Source organism: Seriola lalandi, unplaced genomic scaffold (genome assembly GCF_002814215.2).
Source record: "Seriola lalandi dorsalis isolate HSWRI2012SDOR001 ecotype SW California unplaced genomic scaffold, Sedor1 jcf7180002054581, whole genome shotgun sequence".
NCBI lineage: Eukaryota > Metazoa > Chordata > Actinopteri > Carangiformes > Carangidae > Seriola > Seriola lalandi.
The window spans coordinates 1,065,320-1,089,382 of NW_019525134.1; the positions used below are offsets into that span (position 1 = coordinate 1,065,320).

The 24,063-nt window shown below is 42.4% G+C and overlaps 2 protein-coding genes across 5 annotated transcripts; both read left to right on the forward strand.

The window, feature by feature from the left end:
* Positions 1–982: 982 nt before the first annotated feature.
* LOC111663846 (protocadherin-10-like) lies at positions 983–5,502 on the forward strand. The gene is made up of 4 exons (XM_023418201.2): positions 983–3,514; positions 4,415–4,476; positions 4,553–4,665; positions 5,018–5,502. Exons 1-4 carry the CDS (start codon positions 983–985, stop codon positions 5,287–5,289), a joined length of 2,979 nt encoding a protein of 992 aa, XP_023273969.1. The 3' UTR covers positions 5,290–5,502.
* Positions 5,503–10,904: 5,402 nt separating this feature from the next.
* LOC111663931 (protocadherin alpha-C2-like) lies at positions 10,905–18,574 on the forward strand. Of its 4 annotated transcripts, none has more exons than XM_023418335.2 (3): positions 10,905–13,486; positions 14,878–14,914; positions 15,895–18,574. In XM_023418335.2, the coding sequence occupies exons 1-2, from the start codon at positions 11,051–11,053 to the stop codon at positions 14,887–14,889; spliced, it is 2,448 nt and encodes an 815-aa protein (XP_023274103.1). In that variant the 5' UTR covers positions 10,905–11,050; the 3' UTR covers positions 14,890–14,914; positions 15,895–18,574. The 4 variants fall into 4 exon arrangements, with proteins under 4 accessions (XP_023274103.1, XP_023274105.1, XP_023274101.1 ...); XM_023418337.2 differs by having other exon boundaries at positions 15,898–18,574; XM_023418333.2 differs by lacking the exon at positions 14,878–14,914.
* Positions 18,575–24,063: the final 5,489 nt, after the last annotated feature.

Genomic DNA, 24,063 nt, shown 5'->3' on the forward strand with positions numbered 1-24,063 from the left:
GAACTGGGTTTTTCAGAGCAAACGGGTGGAGCATGCATTGAGGTGGATGGTAAATAAATACAACTGCTCTACTTGAGTATTAATACACCGAAACATGCTGTGAAAGGGCTGTTTTAAACAGGAGAGATGATGTTTGAGCGACTTCCTGAGGACAATTTTACAAGTTTCACACTTCAAACCCAGACTGCACATAGTCACATTTAGAGACTTCGTAGTCTTTAACAATTAGTCTATATATATTAAATATGTGGACTTTCATTCTCTTAAATGCTGCAATGCAGCCTCTGTGTTCTACACCTCTAAGGTCTTTCAATCTGCTTTGAGCTGAAGCTTCATCTCCTATTTTCTCTGATTGGATAAAGGTTCAACTGAAATTCTCAATTTGTCTAATAACAACATAGATCGATGGATTTTCATATTGATTTCCAGACACAGTCCCAGTTTGTAATGACAATGAATTTATTGAAAAGTTTCTAATAGAATCTTTTCGTTCCAAATCAGTAAAGCATTTCAAATAAAACCACCTCGATGAAGAATTAAAAGTCTACAGCTGTAACACTCTGGTGAGTTAGAGGTGAACATGCTGCAGGAGGGTTTGTTTCTATCCGATTATGCTGAAGTGTATCAGCTGAAAGTGATGAAACCCTCTTATAAGAAATAGAATCAAGGATGTTTGACCAAAGCCTAGAGACTGTGACATGAATTTGATCGGGCTAGTAGGCAGGAAAGATTATCCAAGCAGATGTCGTTTCCTCTCTATTGGAGTAGTAGGGCCAATAATATACACACACACACACACACACACACACACACTAATCTGAGACAGGCTAGTAGCCCATGCACATCCCGTTCTCTCTCCTCTCTTTTCTCTCAGGCAGACAGTCGCTCTCCCAGTCCCACCAAAGTCAAGTTTTTTTTTCCAGCCTGCAGTTTCACAGTTCTGCTTTAATCATTTCATGCGAGTCCTTGCTTCAGCCTCCAGATGGACACACGAGGAGCGGAGAAAAGACTGTTTGTGAAATGGCATGCAGTGTGCTGTTTCGCGTTGTTCACTTGTTTCTTGGATGCAGTCTGGGGACAGATTCGCTACTCAATCCCAGAGGAACTGGAGCATGGAGCTTTTGTTGGCAACATCGCAGAGGACTTGGGCTTGGATTTGGACAAACTCTCCGCACGCAGATTCCGAATAGTCTCAGGTGCCAAGAAGCAGTACGTGGAGGTGAATTTGGAAAATGGAGTTTTATTTGTCAATGAAAGAATTGACCGTGAAGAACTGTGCGAGCAGAGTTTGTCCTGTTCCTTCCACTTGCAGGTGGTCATAGAAAACCCTCTGGAGCTGTACAGGGTAGAGATGGAGATTCTGGACGTGAATGACAATTCTCCTAGTTTCCCGTGGACCGAATTTAATCTGGACATATCGGAGTCTGCCGCGCCAGGGTCCCGTTTCCCACTTGAGAGCGCACAGGATTTGGACGTCGGATCCAACTCGCTGCGCACCTATTTGCTGAGTGTGAACGAGCATTTCCTTCTGGACATACAGACGCGCAGTGATGGCAGTAAATTTGCAGAACTGGTCCTACAAAACCCGCTGGACAGAGAGCAGCAAAGTGCGCATCAGATGGTCCTCACAGCGGTGGATGGAGGCGCGCCGGAGAGATCCGGCACCGCGCAAATTGATATCACCGTTTTGGACGCAAATGATAACGCGCCGGTGTTTGATCAGTCGTTTTACAGAGTGAGACTGGCTGAGAACGCACCCAAAGGAACCGTAGTTATAAAACTCAACGCGTCCGATTTAGACGAAGGTCCCAATGCTGATATCACATATTCTTTCAGTGGCCACGCTCCCATCAAAGTGCGCCAGCTTTTCAGCGTGGACTCACGCACGGGGGAAATCAAAGTCAAAGGAGTGATCGATTATGAAAAGGCCAGGATGCATGAAATTTATGTTCAGGCTAAAGATAAAGGGCCTTCCGCTGTGGCAGTTCACTGCAAAGTGCTGGTGAACGTGTTGGATAAAAATGACAACCTTCCAGAGGTGATCCTGACGTCAGTGTCCACACCTGTGCAGGAGGACGCCCCCCCAGGAACGGTGATAGCCGTCATCAGCGTGATGGACAAAGACTCAGGAGAAAACGGGAACGTGGACTGTGAGATTCCACATCAGATCCCGTTTCAGCTCCATTCCTCCTTTAAGAACTACTATACTTTAGTGACCTCTGATTTTCTGGACAGAGAGACAGTGGCAGAGTACAACATCACCCTGACCGCCCGAGACATGGGCTCCCCCCCTTTATTCACTCGGAAAACTATTTTAGTCCAAGTGTCTGATGTGAACGATAACGCGCCCCACTTCAAGCAGCCCTCCTACACTGTGTATCTGACTGAGAACAACGCGCCGGGGGCGTCCATCTGCTCGGTGGCCGCGCTGGATCCAGACTCCGGGCAGAACGCGTATCTCTCCTATTCTATACTGGACGGTGACATACAGGGGATGCCGGTGTCCACATACGTGTCCATAAACTCAGACAACGGAAACATTTACGCACTGCGATCCTTTGACCACGAGCAACTTAAAAACTTTCAGGTGACAGTTCAAGCTCAAGACGCCGGATTCCCGCCTCTGAAGAACAACGTGTCGGTAAACATCTTTATTTTGGATCAGAACGACAACGCGCCTGTAATCGTGTCACCACTTCCGCACAACGACACGGCACCCAGCGAAGCCGTGCCCAGATCAGTTGAACCCGGTTACCTCGTCACCAGAATCAGCGCTGTGGACGCGGACGCGGGTCAGAACTCGCGTCTCTTCTATCAGATGCTCCAAGCGACAGACCCGAGCTTGTTCAGCGTCGCTCTGTACACGGGCGAAATCAGGACGATTCGCCAGCTGATGGAGAAAGATCCCACGAGGCACAGACTGGTCATTCTGGTGAAGGACAATGGTCAGCCGCCCCTCTCGGCCACAGTTTCCATCATTCTGTCAGTAGTTGACAGCCTGCCAGATTCACAGCCCGATTTGGGTGACCTGTCACTAAGCCCCCATCACAGCTCCAACCTCACCCTCTACTTAATCGTGTCTCTGGGCGCAATCTCCTTCACATTTCTGGTGGCTATTATTGTCCTGGTTGCAGTGCGGAGACTGAAGGTCAGAGCGTCCAACAGAGAGTCAGACTTCCCCTCCATCAGCGGGAGGAGCTGCTGCTGCTGCTCTCGCTCGGAAACACCCACCACCACAGAGGTGTTCAAAAAGTCCAACTTGAATGTGCGGATGTCCACGGGCGCGTCCGGCTGCGCGGAAACAAACAGCACCGGCGCGCTCCCGCAGGTCTATTGCTACAAAATGTGTCTCACACCGGAATCGTCCAAAAGTGACTTCATGTTCCTCAAGCCGTGCAGTCCGGTTCTGTCAGTCCAACAGAACAACGCCAAGAGCACAGACTACCTGACCTCAGGCTGGAGCGCACTGGACCGGAATGAGCTGTCCATCAACAGAGCAGCGACCCCGAACGAGGTAACACACGTCATCACAACAGGAAGTTCACTTTAACAACTATCCCCAAACTTCAGAGTATCCAGTCACTCGTGTCTGGAACTGGTGACCCAGCTGTCTCTTCTGTCAGACACGGAGAAGGTTCAGCACTGAGCCAAAAGTCACGATGCAGTTTACACACTGGGGGTCGCACCATCACCATGTATCGTAGCTTACTCTGTAATCATGTTTGAAAAGCGGAGGGATGTTCAACTGTAACATTTTAGAATAATTGACCGTGTGAAGAATAGTAAGATGGAGTCATGAGGCTGCAGCTTCTATAAGTATCAGTCAAATGGAAAATACAGTTTAAAGCAGCTCACATGTTGAGACACACACTGCAGGGCGGGGCAGATTATCACTGTGTCAAACTGTGTGACATAAAATGTGTCTCAGGGATAAAAGAGCTGCACAGTCTTATCACAGACTCCAAGCTGACTCCTGATCTCTGTGTTTGTGCTCCAGTCAACAGCGTCACTGTATCCATCAATATTAAAACTCACATTAGTCACATAAGCAGATTAGTTACTAACTCATTTAGCAGTTTTTAGGGGATGAGATATTTTCTCAGCCGTTACAATGTTGCATCAGAATCTATTATGTAATTTGTCATTGTAAGAAATGTGTGGACAGGAAAACAGATCATGCTCCTCCTCAGGTTTTACAGCTGTTTCACTAAAACATGTCCATGGAGTTTACTCACTGTTTCAATATGAACCACAGACAAAAAGGCAAAGTTTAACTGCCTCCCATATCTCATGCCTTCATATACCATTATATATATATATATATATATACATGACAGCATCTACACTTGAATTAATTGCAGTTGTTCTTCATGAGTTGATCACTAAGTTTGTTTTCAATGTTTCAACTGTGCAGCTGAAGTATTCAAACAAGGACTGGACATGGACCAAGAACCAACGCAACTCAGCGTACAAGAGGTGAAAACAGAGTCCCAAGCACAGATACAGTCCATGCACAGGCTGATGTTCTAATGCTGCCTCTTTATCTGTCCAGGTATAGTTCAGCAAATATGGAGGGCACTCTTTCCCGTCAACAACATTATGATGCAGATGGGTTTTCCTGCTCCGTGGCGCCACAATACTGGACCTGGGGAAACCATATGAATGGTAGGTGGCGGCAGCTGTGCAATTTGAGCTTATTATTGTTCACATGAAAGAAGAGGAGGGGGTGGGGTGGGCTTCCTCAGTGTGTCTGTGCTTAAGGATTTAGTCAGAAATATAAAATGGTAGAGCAGAAAGCAGATAACACCAGGCCCCAAAATTGGGGGATTTTAATGCATCAACATGAGGATTACTGAAACCCTGCGAGAGGTGTTTTCCTTTTTTACAAAAAAAGCTGAAATTAAGAAGAAGATGCTTTTAAAACCACCTCTTTCAGATCAAGTAGACTGTATGCAAATATGAGGTCTTTGCAGAAATAATCTTCTGATACAAACTGAAATTTATGCGCATGTTACAGGCTGCAAACTGTCTCTTCAAGAGGGAACGGCTCCTAACTACTCATGGACTCCGAAGTACACCCAGCCTCATTCTGAACCACCAGACTACCAGCACAATGTTTACATCCCTGGCACCACATCCGGCTACAGCACCCTGAAGCTGGCACCCAGAGGAGAGCTGGATGTGTACAACACCTTCTCTACATTTGGGAAGAAAAAGAGATTCATCTCAAACTATGAACAACCTTTTGATAAAGATGATGCTCTCATAAGCAACGCTATCTTTAAATGATACACCAACCATGCTGTATATTCTGTGTATGATACATGTGCCGTTAACTAGTTCTAACAATAATAATAACTATAAATTGCGTCGTCAGTGGAATATTTGCTCTTGGAGGCTGACGGTACATGTTTCTCATTCTCCCAGGGAATCAAATACCACTCCTTGCAACAATTATATTTTTATTTTTGTAAATACTGAAATAAAATAGGTCTATGTTGAGTTATGGTGGGTTCTCCATGTAGCAGAAATGGACGTCATGAAGTCGAGACTTGTAAGACTTCAGGGCGATGTGGTCTAAAGTCTGAAGGCAGTGAAGCTGAACGCCAGGAGAAAGGTTTCTTTCTTTCCCAGCAGCAGTGAACTCAGGTAAATGTGACTGGATTAGTCTGGAGGCTGCTGGTTCTCACTGAGGCAATGGTGGAGGTTTAACTCTAAAGAGGTTCATGATTTCAGCAGTGTGGAGTCTATTACACAAAGGATGTCCATATACCAGCCAATGTGATGTAGACGCACCTTGTTGTTGTGTAGGGACAGCTGATCTGAGTGCACTGCTGTATGGCAGAGTTGTGAACCAACTAAACAAGCAATAACTAATAACCATATCATAATAATCATAATAATAGATGTGTGTTTAGATCCTGGTGATCAAGCTGTGCTACAGGTAACGTTGTCTCATCAGTTCATTTTCTATCATTCAGTCATGAGTCCACTTAGCGACAGGTCGTTTGTGCATGTTTAAAAAGTCTAAATGAAATCCAGGTACAATACAGAAACAATGCGGAGGAGTGGAGGTGAAGCAGTGATGACAACATAAGAAGAGACACACAACAACACATGCATCTGCGTAAATAAAAAAAGATCTGACACTAAGGAGTGTAACCATACAACCCGATAGGGAATCGCACCTGTGGTTTAACCTGCTTCGGCTGCTGCTGTGGCCCGTTACACCGACACATCACATCCAACTGGTGATGACATTTAAAAGGTCAGCAACACAGGTGAAATGATGTCGCACCGTCACGTTACAGCAAACAACACACACCTCTTGACCCATTAGATTGTCTGATCAGCAGCTGCTGTGCAAAGAGAGATAGTTAAATCAGTGCTTATATATTTCAGATTTGTATTTATCATTGAGTGTAATTTGTAGATCTACAGATGGCCACAGTTAATCTACTGATCACTCTGTATATATAGTCTATTAATACATATAATATCAATAAATCTCTCCACAACTCTGTAACTGTAGTTGTTTTTTGATAGAACAGTCCAACCTTTACTCAAACAAAATCATTAATTTCACATCAGTAAAAATACAACATGGCAGGAAAAGCCGAGTAATACAAGTGATGTAATCTCAACTACAAGAGCACGGGGAGGACGGATCAACAGACCCCAGACCTCAGAGGAGAAAACTCACATTCATAGTAAATGGTGTAGATCTGCCCCAAAATCTAATGGGTTCCTCCCTGGCCCATGAGCCATCCCTCCATCAAGTCCGCTGTAATTGGTTCAGTACTTTTTCTGTGTAATCCTGCTGACAAATAAACAGACACGGCTGAAAACACCAGCTCCTTCATGGAGGTAATTACAGCTACAAGTGAGCTTAGTGCAGATTTACAGGATCAAACGGGATCTCCAAACTGAAGAAAATGTGACAGGAACACAATTAGCTTCAGAAAACACTGAAGTAACAAAAGAGCTCGCTGTTCATTTATTTTGTGCTTGAGACGTGAGTCCATAAAGGTCAGAGGTGTGAGGCATGGAGTCATACTGCTGGATATCAACCTCACTGCACAGTGTCAGCCATTTTCCCAATATCCTGCCAAGATAGAACCAGGCGTAGTAACTAGACCTAATCCCTCCCTAAATACAGAGAGGAAGTCATGTCCTCACTCTCTGACATATGAAGCTTGTGGCAGAAAAGAAGCTGTTATTGTTGTCGTGTCATGACAGCGACCTTTTCTCTTGAAGTTCTGGTCAGGAAACCAAAGGTTTTAAATCTGCTGTGGAGATTATCCCCATGATGTGAGCTACAGCAGTGACCTGCGGGTTAATCTTGGACTTGGGCCTGACCGCCTCAATGAACTACTTCACGTTAAAAGAACTGATGGCCACGAGCCAGATTCAGATTTATTTGAGCTCTCTGAGGATCGAGTTGGATGGGGTTTAGCAAAAAATGAAGATATTTCCCCGTCATTCAGAGACTACCAGGAATTAATAAACAAATCCAGACAGACCCGCAACTACATCCTGCCAATAATTACAGATAATCAAGCCAAGATTTATCTTCGACTGTATCACAACCGCAGTCATAATATGTCCCTTGTGCGATAAGCAGAGACACACAGCATATGTCTTGCTTTTTTGCCATGTCAAAATCTGCTCAGAGCCCAATCTGTGCTGCTTTATTTTCTTTATCTCCCTCTTTTCTCACCCAACAATCCATAGCCTCTGCACCTGCAGCGAGCTCAGGAGTTTCCCTTCTTCTTCCACTAGAGGGCGCCTTTCCCTCACAGATAACCTCCTCTGCAGAAACTGACCATCCCTCTAGGTGTGCATGGTATTACAGTTTTTTTTCAGTTGCTAACAAGCATTGGTCAATACTGAAACTACGTTTTCAAAACTCTTCACACAGCCATATTACAAACATGCATCTCATCTAAACATTCATCTCACCTCCAAAACTCTCTCACCAACCAAACACATCAGACATGTCTCAGGATAATAATAATAATCCACAACACTGGCAACAAGTCTCACTCAGGAAACACTGTCACACTCTGCTCACTGAACTACAAAATACTAACAACACAGAGCATATCATAAAAGACATTTTAAAGTTAGAATGATTTTTGTCAGATAAATCAATATTTTATTATTGAATAAGATCTTAGCACTTTATTGAGTGTACTCAATTATTGTATTGTATATTGTAACAAGAATTAATCAGCAATTTGCTTCAATTACACTTATGTTTTCTATATCTTTGCATAGTGATTTACAGTACTTCATGAATAACACATTCACTCCCTCTCTTCTGCATTTGGCCACGTTTTCTTCAACATCACATCTTATGTCTTCTCTGGCAATGCACCTTTGGAAGAATCTTTTAGAATGTCTGATCCAACCCTGGCGGGCTTCAGGAGAACTTTCTCCACACCCTGCATTCATGGCGTCCAGCAAGGACAGCTGGTCATGTGGAGATCCACCTCCACCCGGAGAAAAACTCTTCTGTGGGGTTCAGGAAGGGCGAGTATGGAGGCAAGAAAAGGACAGACATCCTGGGATGTGCAGCAAACCAGTCAGTGACTGCAGCAGAGTGGAACGCCACATTATCCCACACAAAAACAAATGCTGTGTTTCTTGCCCTTTGACCTCTCTCCCCTACTGGCACAAGTTGATTATGGAAATGAAATGAGCCTCTCTGTATTGTAGGGACCAATGAGAGGTTTGTACAAAAGCAAACCATGATTGGAGAGGGCTGCACACATTGTAATGTTTGCTCCTCTGTGGACACCCACAGTTGCTCGCTGCCCAATGACGTTTCTTCCTCTGCACCATGTTTTTGCCAGGATGAATCCAGCTTCATCCACAAAGATGAATATATGTGGAGCTGGTCTGGCCTCCATCTCCATTACCGTCTAAAATAAAGTCAATCACAGTTTGAGTACAGCACATTATGCAGAGCTGTGCATGTATTCTGTTTGGTTATTGAACAGACATCTTACCTGGACTTATTGATAACGGAGTTCTTTCACACGTTCTCCATTTCATTCAAATGGTCCTGTGTACAACTGCTTCATCCTTATTTTATTCTTTTTTCAAGGACTCTGGCGATTGTTGTTGTGCTGACCGTGTTCACATTGGCAAAAGTAACATTGTCTGCCAGAACTCTGTCCCGAATTTCTCTCAGTTTTATGGCATTGTTTGCAGTGACCATGTCAATGAGAGCAGTTTCCTGGGCATCTGAAAAAATTCGGCCTCTCCCTCCTGCAGGAGGCGACCTTTGAATCCTACATACAGTAATATAGAACACTAAACAATCAATATATTTCAAAAATAAATATAAACACAGTGTACTGTAATGTGGCCTTTGTCTTTGTTTCTTGTTCTATTAACAAATGGCCCCTGGGAATATCAGACACCAACAACACCAACAAAAAGTAAAGTAACTTAACTTGTATAATATGTGGTTTACTTGCTTATATTTTTCTTGAGAGAAATAAAAACATAGACATTAACAGACAATAATAAAAAAAATTAAAAAAAATTGGATAAAATAAAATAAACAACTAAACAATCCATATAAAATAACGTAAAAGTTCTTCCACAACCCCAACAAGAAACACTGTATTTGCTCAAAAATGAAAATGCTAATAACATTTATGTCCGTTGCTTATTCTTCATGTTATTTTATGTTTGATCATTAAGCTGCTGCACAAGTCTTTCTGGTTGCATTCAGGATATGAATGAGGGTGGGGTGTTATTACCTTGTCTCTTATTTGTATATTTCTTTATCTTCAATCTAATAAATTAAATAACTAAAGATGAAATATCTAACTATCTCCTTCAGTAAGCATCTTCACTTTTGTACCACACCAAATCTGAGAGCATGTGCAATGGGTCACTGGATCATGTTCATCAACTCCAGATTTACCTTTAACACAGTGGCAACTTAATCTGTCTTTCCTCAAAACATTAAAACTTCTGATCTGGATAAAGAGCTTCCTGTAATTCTCTGAGCTGTCACTGGATGGAGCTAAAGGACAGCAACACGGAGGACTGTCCTCACCTCAGGTCAGTTCATAATCTCCTTAGTTTGGGAAACCAAAACATGTTCAAATGTAGTTCAGCAACTACAGTCACTGACAGTGAGGGGAGGCTGTATGACTGTGGCACAGACCACAACAGCCAACATGGCCGTGGTAGGTTCTTTCATTTAGGTCACTCCAAAACAAAAAATTTGAAGAAAAAGGTTCTAATTAATGAATTAATTTCTCATTGTTGCTGAGGATATATTTAGGTGCATTTTAAAAAACCTGCAAGACAGAGGTGAGAAATACAAATGCAACCTTTGGTATATGTACATATTTAAATACATTTAGATAGAGACCATATTTTAGATACCATATATATATATACAAAGTGGTATTATGTTCAGTCATCTGATCATCAGCCATATAAGAGCCTCTCGCAGTATGACAGTAGTGCATCATATTGGCAGTGACCAACAAAGAGACAGAGAAAGACAGAAATATAGCAACCAGAAAATATTCCAGATATACCATATAAATATTCCTTTAACATTTCCATATTATTTCTATTTGATGATATTTAATTTTTGTAATTTGATTTGTTCAGAGAATTTTCGCAAAAGTTGAACAGTTCATTAATATAAAAAATGTAATCATTTTTAAAATTGAAGTTTTCAAATTACGAACAAATAAATGCCTCAAATAATTATGATCCTATCTGTTATAGTGGGGATATTACAGGAGCAAGTTACTGCACAAAACATCTCCTCTTATGTGCCCCCCCCCTAAATTCCGTGAGCCACCCCCATCGGGCTACACAGATGCTGCCTACGCCCCTGCAGAGCACTGGTGTGAGAGCCCCGCTCCTCCAGCGGTACTGTACTGTGTATGGCCTGCTGCAGCTACAGCTACAACTCGTGGAGGCAAGAATGACAGCGGCGCCCCCCCTCATCAAGACAACCTGATCGTAAGGGCGGATCTGATTCATTTCTATCTTTAAAAATACCACAATGATGGCGCTGATCAGTGCACCTTCACGGACACGATTGATCGTGGCTGCTTTTACATTCGCTGCACTGTGGGGATTTGCGCTTTCCATCACTCGGTACTCTATTCCGGAGGAGATGGAAGAGGGCTCCTTTGTTGCCAATCTGGCCACAGATCTGGGTCTGGATGTTCGCAGTTTGGTGAAGCGAAGAGCAAAGCTCGATGTCATCCACAGCAAGAATTACTTTGACTTCAACAAAGAGACAGGGGAGCTGATCATCCGCGAGAAGATGGACAGGGAGAGCATATGCATGACTAAAACAACCTCGTGCTTTCTGAAAATGGATGTCATCCTCGAGAACCCCATCCGCATTTTCAACATCGAGCTGGAAATCATGGACATCAATGACAACGCGCCCGTGTTTCGCAGAAGGACGATGCCCTTGGACATTTCGGAGGCAACCCCTCCCGGTGAGAGGTTTTCATTGACGAACGCCGTGGATGCGGATGTGGGGGCGAATTCAATCAAGACCTACTATCTCAGTGAAAGCAAGTACTTCATCATCGATATACAAACTGGCAGCGACGGCTCCAAATATGTCGATTTAGTCCTCAGTGGTCATTTGGACCGAGAGGAGCAGGCAGTGCATAATTTGATTTTAACCGCTGTGGATGGGGGGGTGCCTCCCCGCTCTGGCACAGCCAGCATCATCATTAATGTGCTGGATATCAATGACAACGCCCCCCTGTTCAGTCAGCCGGTATTTGCAGTCAACGTCTCAGAGAACTCGGCTGCAGGGACGGTGGTCATGACCTTAAACGCATCAGATTTGGATGAAGGCACAAACTCCCAGTTAACCTACTCATACACACTGTACACCTCAGAGAAGACCCAGGAGCTCTTCTCTCTCGACCCAAACTCAGGTGAAGTCAAGGTGAAGGGGGTGATCGACCATGAGGAGAGTCAAAGTTTTGAGATGCACATACAGGCTCAGGACAGGGGGGCGAACCCGCTGTCAGGACACTGTAAAGTCATGGTGTTCATCATAGATCTGAATGATAACTACCCCGAGGTGACCATCAAGTCTCTGAAGAGTGCCCTGAGTGAGGACGTCTCTGTGGGGACGCTGATCGCGGTGGTCAGTGTCAGCGACAGGGACTCAGGAGTCAACGGGGAAGTGCAGCTCACCTTGAATCATCAGCAAACCTTACCATTCATGCTGAACAGATCGTCAGAGGGTTACTACGAGCTGCTGGTGTCAAAGCCACTGGACAGAGAGATAGTAAGCAAATATGACATCATACTGAGGGTGACAGACAAAGGCTCGCCGCCCTTATCCGAGAACGAGACCATCACTTTAGAGATTCTGGATATCAATGACAATGCGCCCGCGTTCTCCCAGTCCTTCTACACTATCCATGTTGTGGAGAATAACGTACCAGGGGCGTTACTGACATCTCTGAGCGCATTTGACCCAGATCTCAATGAGAACCAGTACTTGGTTTATTTCATAATGGAGAAGGAGATTGTTAACACGTCTATGTCGATGTTGTTCTCCATCAACCCTGAGAACGGAGATCTTTATGCCCTGAAGACCTTTGACTATGAGAGAGAGAGGGATTTCCTCTTCCACATCGAGGCGAGAGACTCTGGTGTTCCCCCGCTGAGCAGCAATGTGACAGTTCACATCATCGTTCTGGACCAAAACGACAACACTCCTCTCATAGTGTCACCTTGGCGGGCGCGGGGCTCTGTAGTGGAGGAGGTGATACCCAGGTCCACAGATAAGGGGCACTTGGTCGCCAAAGTCATTGCCATTGATGCGGATTCTGAGCAGAACTCCAGGGTCACGTACCAGCTCCTGCAGATCAGTGATGCCAGCCTCTTCAGCCTGGATCAGTACAACGGTGAAATCCGGACAACAAGGATGTTCAGTTACAGAGACCCCAGACAACAGAGGCTTGTGATTGTTGCCAAAGACAATGGCGAACCCTCCCTCTCTGCTACTGTCACCATCAAGATATCAACGGTGGAACACGTCATGTCCTTCTCAGAGACGACAGAGTTGCCGCTAGAATATGACGTCTTCACTGACCTAAACTTATACTTAGTAATCGGTTTAGGAGCAGTGTCGTTTCTGCTACTGATAACCATCTTGGTTATCATTGTGCTGAAGTGTCAGAAACCAAAGCCGAAGGCCATCAAGATCCCTCCGGCCAATAGGAACAGCGTGATCAGCAGGAACAGCGTGATCAGCCAGAGAAGCTCCACCATCGCAGATTCCACCCTGATCTCCAGCGATGCCTACTGGTACAGTTTGTTCCTCGCAGAGACCCGGAAAGGCAAAGTGGTGGTGAGACAGCCCATCATCCCAAAAGGGGCTGGGTATTTTGTGTCCAGTATACCCAGGAGCATAGGGCCAAGTGAGACCACGGACTCCAGAGCGTCCACACTGGAGGTACGTATAAATCAAAAGGAAGCTAGGTTTGGTTGCACTGTAGTGTCATAAGTCATGGTGCAGGACATTATGTCAAAGGTACTTACTGCAGTTCCAACAAGTTATGATTTATTGTTTCACTGGAAGCCCAACAAATGTTCTGCTGTATTTTCTGTGGACGGTTGGTAATAATGTTTACAGGTTCAGAGAGGTGTCTGTACTACTGAATGTGTCACCATTTTATATTGGAAAAGCGTATTAAATAGCTCATACATGGAACAGTGTCAAGTATATAAATATCACGTTTCTGGTTGTTTTATGTCATACAATAATAATAATAAGTTATGGGAATAGATCGTCTTCAAGTTGAAGGTGTTTGGCAGATATCTCTGCACAGGTTTAACTGCTCACTGGTGGAAAGTAACTAAGTACATTTTCTCAAGTCCTGCACTTAAGTACGATTCCGACTGGTTCCTGGTTAAGTACTGTACTAAGTACTTTCACTTTACTTGAGTATTTTCATTTGTGCCACTTCCTACATGTACTTCCACTTCACTACATTTCAGAGGGAAATGTTGTTACTCCACAACATTAACTAACGCGACACCCAGGTTAGGAACCACTGGACTAAACTACTGAACTGTATAGATAGTTCTTAATATACAGTCTATGATATAAAGTAGTGAAGACAATAACATGATCTTTTTAGTTTAGTCAAGTTAAAATTTAAATGTGATGCAAATGAAAACCAAGAATGTACAAAGTGTCCCTGAGGTTGATGGTCGAATGAGGTCGAATTACTTCCTTGACATATACACTCATGGATGGTAAAGCACCTGCTTTCAACAGAGAAAAAATAGTCCCATCTAAGATAAGAACATAGTCATGCTGATGTTCATTATCTGTCTTTGTAAAGCAAACTATCAGCACTTTCAATGCATAATTAGGCCAAACAAATACCCCCCATCCTGAACTGAAAATGTGCCACTGTTCGATGCCTTATGCAGTATGTAGGTCATTTATTACAGATGCATAACACACAAGCAGAACATAACTACTGGGCGTAAGAGGGGGAGGACTTCAAAGAAGCCCAGACCTGGAGAGGTTCTCTTCAAGGACAAGACGTGTTGCTCCAGTGAAGGAGCTGCACGGCGCTCCTGCTCACACTCACTGTCCAAGTGCTGATACTGATCCAGATGTTGTTTGTCTTTGTACAGCTGGACCTGCAGACTAAACTGAAACAAGTGATGCTCTGAAAGATTAAACATTATTAATATGCATACATGCACAGGTGCACATGGAGCGAGGGAGCGAGCAAGAGAGAGAGAGAGGGAGAGAGTGCATGTGTTTGTATTGTGTGAGTTTGAGTTTCACATGTACCACTGAACTTGTCTCTTTTTTCTGTTCTTAAGTACTCAAAATGAAAGGAAGTCCATTCTACAACTGGAGGTATGCTGGTTGCTAACTACATTCTGTAGAGCCACTATGATTGTTTAGACATTTTCTATCCGTTTCTATTTGGTATGTTACATGTTTGGTTTGGCTCAAAAAATTTGGTTTGATAAAGTGTCACCGTTCCCAAAGCAAATCTTTGGTGTAATCCTTTACTCAGCATATTTCCCTGATAAAATAGAGCAGAATCAATTTATTTCCATTTGTCCCCGGTCAGGCTCTGTCCCTCACAAATCCAACACTCTGCTCTAATGCAATGCTATTGTGAGCACTAAAATTTAAATTGGCCAGTCTCTGAAGTGAGAAAACCTATCAGCTTATACTGAGCGCTGAGATTAGAATGAAATTGGCTGCTGGTCAGATTTGTGTTGTGCACATCTGGCTAGCTTGGCAGAGATTTGGGGGCAAAGTGATGGCACAGATAGAAAAAAAAAGGGATTAAAGAATGAATTGTCCTGAATAGGTTCTCAGTGTGTAACGTCCCTGAGAGCAGCCACTGTATCAGCTGAGTCCACGTCCCTGCACACAAGCTCCCTGTTTCAAATCTGTGGGCAGTGTCCTACAATAACATGGAGCCACCTCTCCAGCTGTAATATTGGCCCACCAAATACCAAATAGCACATTGTGATGCCTGCCTGTGCATGCTTTATTTACACCCTCTGCTTCCCTATAGTAGCTTATGGCTTTGTCATATTTTATTTAAGCTCTGAGTGGTAGTCTGATTTTCTATGGATGAGTTAGTGAAAATTGTGAATCATCAAAAACACTGATTTGAAAGAACAGAACAAAATAAAAACCCAAATACAGAAACAAGGTGTGGATTTACCCTTGTATTTAAATGTCCCTGAAACCCGATGACATGTCAACGACGGTGGCAGTAACCAGTCACGATCCACTGTTGCATGAGTGGGGACTTTCTATAAGTTTATATTGAGGTCGAATTGCTCCTGTGGCTAATTTTATCTCCTGTCTCTCAGCAGGAACCCAGAAGAGAACTGCCATGATGTAACCATCCCGTCGTGGGAGTCCCTGGCTGGGATTCTTCCCTGTGACTCACAAAGAAGATGTTAAACAACTGTCCTCCCTCAGCCGCTCTGCTCCAACTCCTCTTCCTCTCTATAGCTCCTTCAACCCCCCCCCCCCCTACAAACATCGACCACTAATCACCTCAGCTTTGTACCGTTTATTTCTCTCTTTTAAGCATGAATCTGCATGATTCTACAACATGTTCAACATATTTGGACGTAGAATTGAAATCATCTACAGCCAAGTATCTGGACATTACTACAGAGGCCTCATGTAGTGAATCATCCCCTCCTCCTTAATGCTTTGAAGCTCCTCGATGGACAGATCTGCCTTCTCTACAGGGTTTACGCTGTGCTGTAGTTGTAGAAACCATCAGTAGCTCTCCATAAACATAAGTCGCCATCATGCAACATTTCCTAAGCAAAAGCTCGAAACACGTCTACGTATAAATACACATATGAATCAGGGTAAATATGATTCTTCCATAAATCTGTTAAATACTGAAGTGTAGCTGGTTATGTCATTGATTCAGGCTTTGCACTAGGTGTTTTTATTTTTATTTTTTAAATAGAACATTTCTACTATATTATGAGTCTTGCTGTTGAGCAAAGCTCAGACTGTCAACTAATAACTTTCCAATGAAAATAATCAGTGATTCAATTTTAGATTTTTCTTTTTTTACAATGTTTGTTGTACTCAACAGTGATGAATGTGTGAAAATGACAAAAACAGAATGAAAGAAAAGAAAACTGAAAAAAACAAACAAACATAGGAGATTCTCTGTTTCTCGTTTGATTTGATTGTAGATACTGTAGTTCTATAGAATTTCGACACCTTCACGAACATCAGGTGTGCGGCTCAAACTTTAGAGACATCTGTATCTGACTGGACACAGTTTTCTGGCTGCAGTAGAGAAACCACAACAACAACAACAACAACAACAACAACACTGCAATATTGACTTTCAGACAACAACAAAAAGTATCTGAAACATGTTGAAAATCCAAAGTGTTTCAGTCAGTCTCCTGTTGTTGGGCTGAGTGAGTGGAGGTGCATGGGAGGAGGCGTGTCCTCAGGTCTAATTTTTATTCAGTGGTACTCTGACATCACAGACTGGGGCGGGGCCTGAATGGGCATCAACCAAAACATTCGAACAAGGTAAACCACAATCTTAAAAACAGGGTCGAACATCGAGTCACTTTTCTTTGTGACAAGATTTTACTGATCACACGTATAAGCTATCATCTCCTCAGCTTAATTCCAACTGACTTTTCCCAGGTTGATAAAACTGGTGATTTAAAACATTTATTTGCATTTACTTATTGCACTCAGTGCAAATTATATTAATCAATTTAAAAAAAATTATTGAAATTGCAGTGGAATTAAAAAAAAACAATTTTTTAATGACAAATTCTTTGTTTATTGAAAAGAGCAAGAATATTAAAATGTATTTATCTTTGCCATGGTACAAGGGAATTTAAGACAAGGTGTTGTTTTATGAATTTTCATGTTTTTATAGATATTTTATGTGTTAACTTTTAATGCTGCTTTTGTGAGCTTCTTTAAAGGCTTTTTTGTGTTGCATTTGTAGTTTAGTGCTTATGATGTTGTTTTGATAGTGTACATGACTTAAACTAAAACTAGGGTACCTTTCTTGACCTCAAAGGTAGCGCTGTTGCACTACTGTAAAGCCCAGGAATTTCATTTCTCAGAAACAGGGAGTTTATTAGGACTCACTCATTAGGGTGCTAAATTATTAAATCTAATTGGTGAAGAACGAACACTGCGGATCACATAGAGAGTGCATAGACAGTATAGAGCGGATGACAGCACTTTGAAATATGGACCGAATCTAAATGTGATCGCGGCACTCGGATGAGTCGAGATGCAAATTGTGAGTCAGTGAAATCCAACCTCTCTCTTCCTCTCGCACTGTTACACCAGGCTGCTCAGACATAAACACAGCTGGCTGTCTGTCTGTCACTTCATGAGGGATCTCTTGCTGTGGAGAACGTGTTGTGTGTGCAATCGTTGCCTGAACCAGTCGATTCCAACAGGGTTTCAAGAATTAATAAATTGCACATATGATGAGCTCCTTGTGTGCCTTCTGCATTGTAAACGATATACGTGACTGTTGATGAATGAAATAATGGCATTTCCTACAGTATTACAAATTACAGTTATCCCCACTGAGAAATACCACCGTGAATTGTTGGAGTTGTTGGAACGGGACGTTCCACTCAGAACCAGTAGATTTCTGTAAATTGAACTGCTTTATACTTTGTGTTTTTTATACAGTAGACTTTTTTAACATCTTCTGTATTCACTGTGATCGAATGGCACAGGAGGTGCTTGTGCTTGGTATCGTAAAAAGTGTGTTATTTCTCATGTGTGTACACAGCTCAGTTTTTTTTCCTTTCTGCTGATTTGCCAGTCAGATTGTACAGTGTGCTTCGAGAGTTGCATCAAATGTAATCCGGCTCCATCCCACTTAGTGGATCAAAGACAGTATGGGAGAGAATGGCCTTGCTTTATTTTCAAGTCTAGTTAATTGTCAGATTTTGATGTTGCTTATTTGGCTTAAATGTTCTGCCTGATCATGCTAGTTTGAATAAAGCTTTTTAATCTGTCCTTCTGTTGTGTCTGTGATGAAAACAGAAAACTGAAGTTATCAAAAATGACTTCTGAATGTGACACAAATGCATCTCTCTCTTCCTCTCTCCCTCTATCCCTCCCTCTCTCCCTCCCCGAAATTCCCTCACATACACACATTTTGACCCAGTTTCTCTGTATAATGCTCTGTACTAATTCTTGGAAATTGAAAACTAAATAAAGGCGATGTGCCTGCAGTTCAAATTGCAAAAGCAGACAAATAATAGCTTTGTCAGGATTAGTAAAGGCCTAGAGCCAAATTGCATAGTCTGCTCTTCACTGTGACCACACAGGGCTTTTAGTCTGTCGTCCTGCAGGAGACTGATGTGTGAGGGCCCCATGAATTAGTATGACGGCAAGCTAGTCCCATCATACTCTAAGTTTTCTTTTGCTGTCTGTGTTTAAAATGGATTTACTTAAAATTACTAATTAGAAATGCAATTACATTTGCTCACATCCAGCATATTTGGATAGTTACAGTCTTATAGTAGCAGAATATCAATAAAACCTCCTTCTATTTGCATACAACTCTCCTACATGAGTTTCAAGCTCAACTGAAATGACCATATAGAATAATACAAAGATATAATAAAGTGGTAATCTGACAAATTTGGAATATGAAATTCAGTCACATATTATATTAAACAGTTGGTAAAGCAGTGGTTAAAACTCTCCTCAGCACTTAGCAAACCTGGGGATACTCTGTTGGAGGCCTTGAGGTCCTTTGGTTACTCTTGCTTTAAAAGAATCAGAAGTAGGTCAGTGGAAATAAGCAGAGCACCTGTGGCTACATTCATGAGCAGAGTTTTCTTGAACACCAGCCCTTTTTCATGGCAACACGAGCTCCTGTAGCCTGAGTGTTTTCACAGTCTATCAGCCACAGAACAGCAGCACTGACAAACTTTCTCCTCTCCACAGTTCAGCAGCAGCAGCTCAACCTTATTCAGGTGATGATTCGTGGTCTTGAAGAAGTTTCGCAATGAAGCACCCACATTCTACATCCTCAGGATTTCTTTGTGCAGTGCTTTCATTACTGCCGTCTAGTCTCTAGTTTTTTGGGGTTTTTTTTGCACTGAGCTAGACAAGTAGACAGCAGTGTATTGATCCAGTAAGTGTGTTTCTCTGTTGAGTACAGGATTAGAATATTAAAAACGGATATTTTCTGAGATGAGTGGAAGCTGCTTAAGCAAATTTTAACCTGATTATATGGATTTTCTCAATGTTGTCTACATTTGGTCTCTACAAAATATAAGAAAGTCTGTTTAAAACCTGTTTCTGACTTTCCATCAGGAAAACTATTTAAAACTAGACTCCCTTTTTTGATATAGATGTATGTAATGTTGGTGTTTGTCCTAAATAGTTGTCTACAGTATTTACAGACTATTTCCCTGCTTAAGACTGCAGATGGCAACAGTCAATTCAAGCTTTGGCATGCACTTGCTTTTTGGCAGACGGTGCTCTCTGGTGCCCTCTGTCTGTGTGTTCAGGCCTGGAGTCTGAATGTGGGGGTTAGTGATGTGTCATCAAGGGTGGGAAAAGTAGGTGAGTCCTATTACAATCAGTGCAGGCCACACTTATTCTACTTGTTTGTTAGGAACAGATTCTAAAGCCCTGATTTAATTAGACAATGTGACAGCAGCTACACAAGCTTACCAGAGCGACTGTCTGCAAATGTTCAAGTCACAGAACACACTCGGTGCAAACACTGCAGTTACAGAGCTCATGACCCTGAGGACACACCTCGAACACAAATGAAACTTTATGAGTTTAAGACAAAAAGAGTCAATGCTAGGTAAATAAATCATCTCTTCTCTCCATCATGTTGTATTTATTAGTCGCATGTTGCTGATAGAATTGCAGTAATATCAAAGAGTGAGATGGGCTGCGGTTGCTTGACCCATTTGTATGAGTGAGTCAGATGAGCAGAGAGGATACCCTGGCTGGAGCCCATGCACAATGGGGTCACGAGTCTTATCACCTAGAGCTTTGATTTGCACTACAGTTGGAAGGATAAAGAGATGAAGAAGTGTCCAGTGATGAGCTGCTCTGACAGAGGTCGGAGGGAGGAGTGACGGGCTGTGAGGAAAGATGAAACACTTATTGCACTGCAGCAGAAATGGATATGAAGAGGTTGTCACTGTGATTCAGAGACACGCGTCAGATAAGACAGGAATACAGATCTATTACTCCTACTTCTACAGCATCTGCAAAGTGATTTTATCCACTAGATCTCCATGGACAACGTGTGTTTTGTTGCCTGTATATTACATGAGGCAAATGCTGCTGTGAATTAGAGAGAATTTATAGCTTGATTATTGCAGTATTCATATAAAGAAGTGTATTTATTAATAAGGAACGGGCTTCACATTCACAGGGGAACCAGTGACTGCAGTAGTCTATGCTGATGCGGAGGCCAGGCTGATGGAGTACTACGCTGGAGCTAAGTGCAGTGTCATTTAGGCTCCATCTTAAGTGACGCCCGTGGCAGGTTATTTATGTGTGTGGCTGCCCTTGCCTTGGGATCACTGCTGCACTAGACTGTGTCGGCCTCTCTGTGCTGCTCGTTTTTGATGACTGCATGTGAACTGTACAACCCCCCCCCCCCCCCCCCCCCCCCCCATTATATTCTTTAATATGAAGAGGGTCATATTTTAGATCATTTGAGTCACATTTGATAAACATAAAGACACAGACTTGCTTGAGGACACTGCAGCTGTCTTTAGGACCACAAGCCTGTTCTGCTGCCCAGGAATGTAACTCTCATTAAAATGCACATTTTATGAATAAAGAATATAAATTGCAAAGTAATTATTGTGGAGGTTTTTGGTTTGTTTAACACGGAGTCCATAGATTTTTCATTATGTTGACATTACATTAAACTGAGAATGTTAATCACTACTGGGACTTAAACATTCATCAAACTGCTGTTGCTATGGAAACAATATTTATACAGAATCTTGTGGGGAAAAAATCCAAAATGATTCCTATAACCAGACAGGTGAACAATCAGCAGAGCAGATTTGAATCCTCAATTCAAATTCGTTGGATGTAACACGTCATTTTTGCGGTCGGTGTGTGGATGAGTGAGTTTCTGGTAAATGAATAAAGTCAAACACGAGGAGGTCTGTCAAACTTAAGTAGCGCTCATGTATAATATGAGTATTTCCAGTTTCACTTAAACACATCAGATTAATAGATAATCAGCATGAGAAGAATCAGTGTAATGTCTACAATCACTTTTTATTAGTCTTTTAAAAATATTTCATTTTTTATCATTTTTACCTACTTTTCTTTATTTTGTTTTTTCCTGCTCTTGTTTTGACTTTTATATTAATGAGATTTATACGGAATAAATGTGTTGACATCATCTTGCAGTGGTCCATCTGACTCTGCATAGATTATTCAAAGGAGCCATTGTGGCTGTCGTCCATTAGATGCATTCAGCCAGTGATCTATTCTGCTTAAGGCTATCAGGACAGCCTTGCCCTGCCAGCTGTTGTGACCGACTTTGCCTGTCTGTTTTGGACGGATTTCCCGGACCTCAGCTTCACCCCAAAATAATGTCGCTTCGCTTTCACAGTGAAATGTTGGTCCTGACTCTCTCTTCGCTGAATTTGCTGCTTGTACCAACACTCCATTCACTGCTACTGTTCCTTGCTGCTCAACTAAAAGCAGTGTGCTCCATATTCTCTGACATCCCTCCAGTTTCCTTTTTGGTACATGAAGCCACGGCTGCAGATTCATTCACTGTCAGATCGCTGTTATCTCTAGGCTCTACCCCAAATTTTACACAAGAGAGCTGTGGTTACTGACCTAGCAAACCCTGTTTAGTCTCATTTTTTATGAGTCACTTGCTCCTTCAATATGTCTCCACAACAATACATATTTCAGTGATAAACATAATACACAAACGGTTATTTTCCAAATCTATACGAAGTAGTGAGGCACATCAGAATGCATAACTGTATTTGTTACTTTATCCTTGGAGAGCTGTTATAAAACAAACATCATCATAATGATATTTGTTATTTGGTGTTGACATTTTATCCAATTCATATTAATACAAATACCGTATGGACTGTTTTTACTTTACAGTGGGTGATTACTGTGAGTTAATACATGATTTTCCTCATTAACATATCCAGATAATGTTTTGATCTTAAGTAATTAGAGATCCAAATGACCACCACTGCTCTGACGGATAAATAACAAATCATTCTAATCAACATAAAGTAATCCATACATTTCCATTACATCTATCTTAATTTAATTATGAGCTTAACTGAGTTATAATTTTAAATCCCAAGATCCTAAACCAGGTCAAATGTATAATCAAACTCCCTTTTGCATGTAAACATAAATGATCCTGTTGTGTCGGGATGTAAAGTGTCTCGTTGTGGCTCTGCACTGTTTCACTCCATCCCCTCCCTGTCTGAGCCTGAGGAGCTGCTCCTGGTGCTGACTCAGTGTTCGCTGATGCTTCCTGTGCTGTGACACACACTCCGGGTTTGTGTAAGTGTCAATAGAGACACGACAGGTGAAAAAATGTAATAACCCTCCTGACGGATCAGTTGGTATTTGTAAACAGCTTCAATCAAAACGAAGAAAATAAACCCGACACAAACTTCATACACATCTACACGAACACAAAACATCTCATAATACTCTGTTGATATGTGATATCCAGACTCTGTGCATTCTTTATAACCACCACTATGTTCCAGATTGAGACAGAGGTTTGTGTGAGATCATGGCAAAAAGAGTCACAGTAGATTTTAAAGAAAGCAGAGTAACATGTTGTCTTGATGAGACGAAGGCTCGGTGGACAGACAGCCATGTGATTTAGATCAGTTTCATCAGACCAGTCAGGGAGGACTTACTGCTGTGAGTGACAACACCTTTAACAACTGGGAACTGTCATTAACACGTTAACACCTTAGAACTGCTTTGTATTGACTGGTTCTCACGGTCTCTGAAGGGTTAACCAGACTTTAACCATGAGACAACAGACAAACCAGAGTGTTTCATGTCTTCTGTCTACACTTCAACTATTACTGTTGCTACCCTCAGACATCAACACTAATATTAACATTTCCAAATATCCATCAGTTCATTTTCTACAGCTGCTGATTCAGGGCAGGGACTCAGGGGCTGCAGCCTGTCACGCTGCTCTGGGTGAGATACACCCTGGTTATTTCATCTTGACAATCACATTCACACCTGTGTGTAACTGAGATCCTTCAGTTCAACAAGAGGGTGAACATGCACATCTGTGGATGGGTGGGAGCCTCTTACTGTATCTGATAGCTGTTCGGTTGGTGCAGCTAGTTCCTAGAGAGTCAGAGAAAACGGGACATTTTGCATTTCTTGAGGAATTGAAATAAAAGACTGAACCACGTAAACAACACTGAATTATAGTCTGTAGAATCTCCTACATGACAAAGGCAAACATCCTGTTCCTCCACACG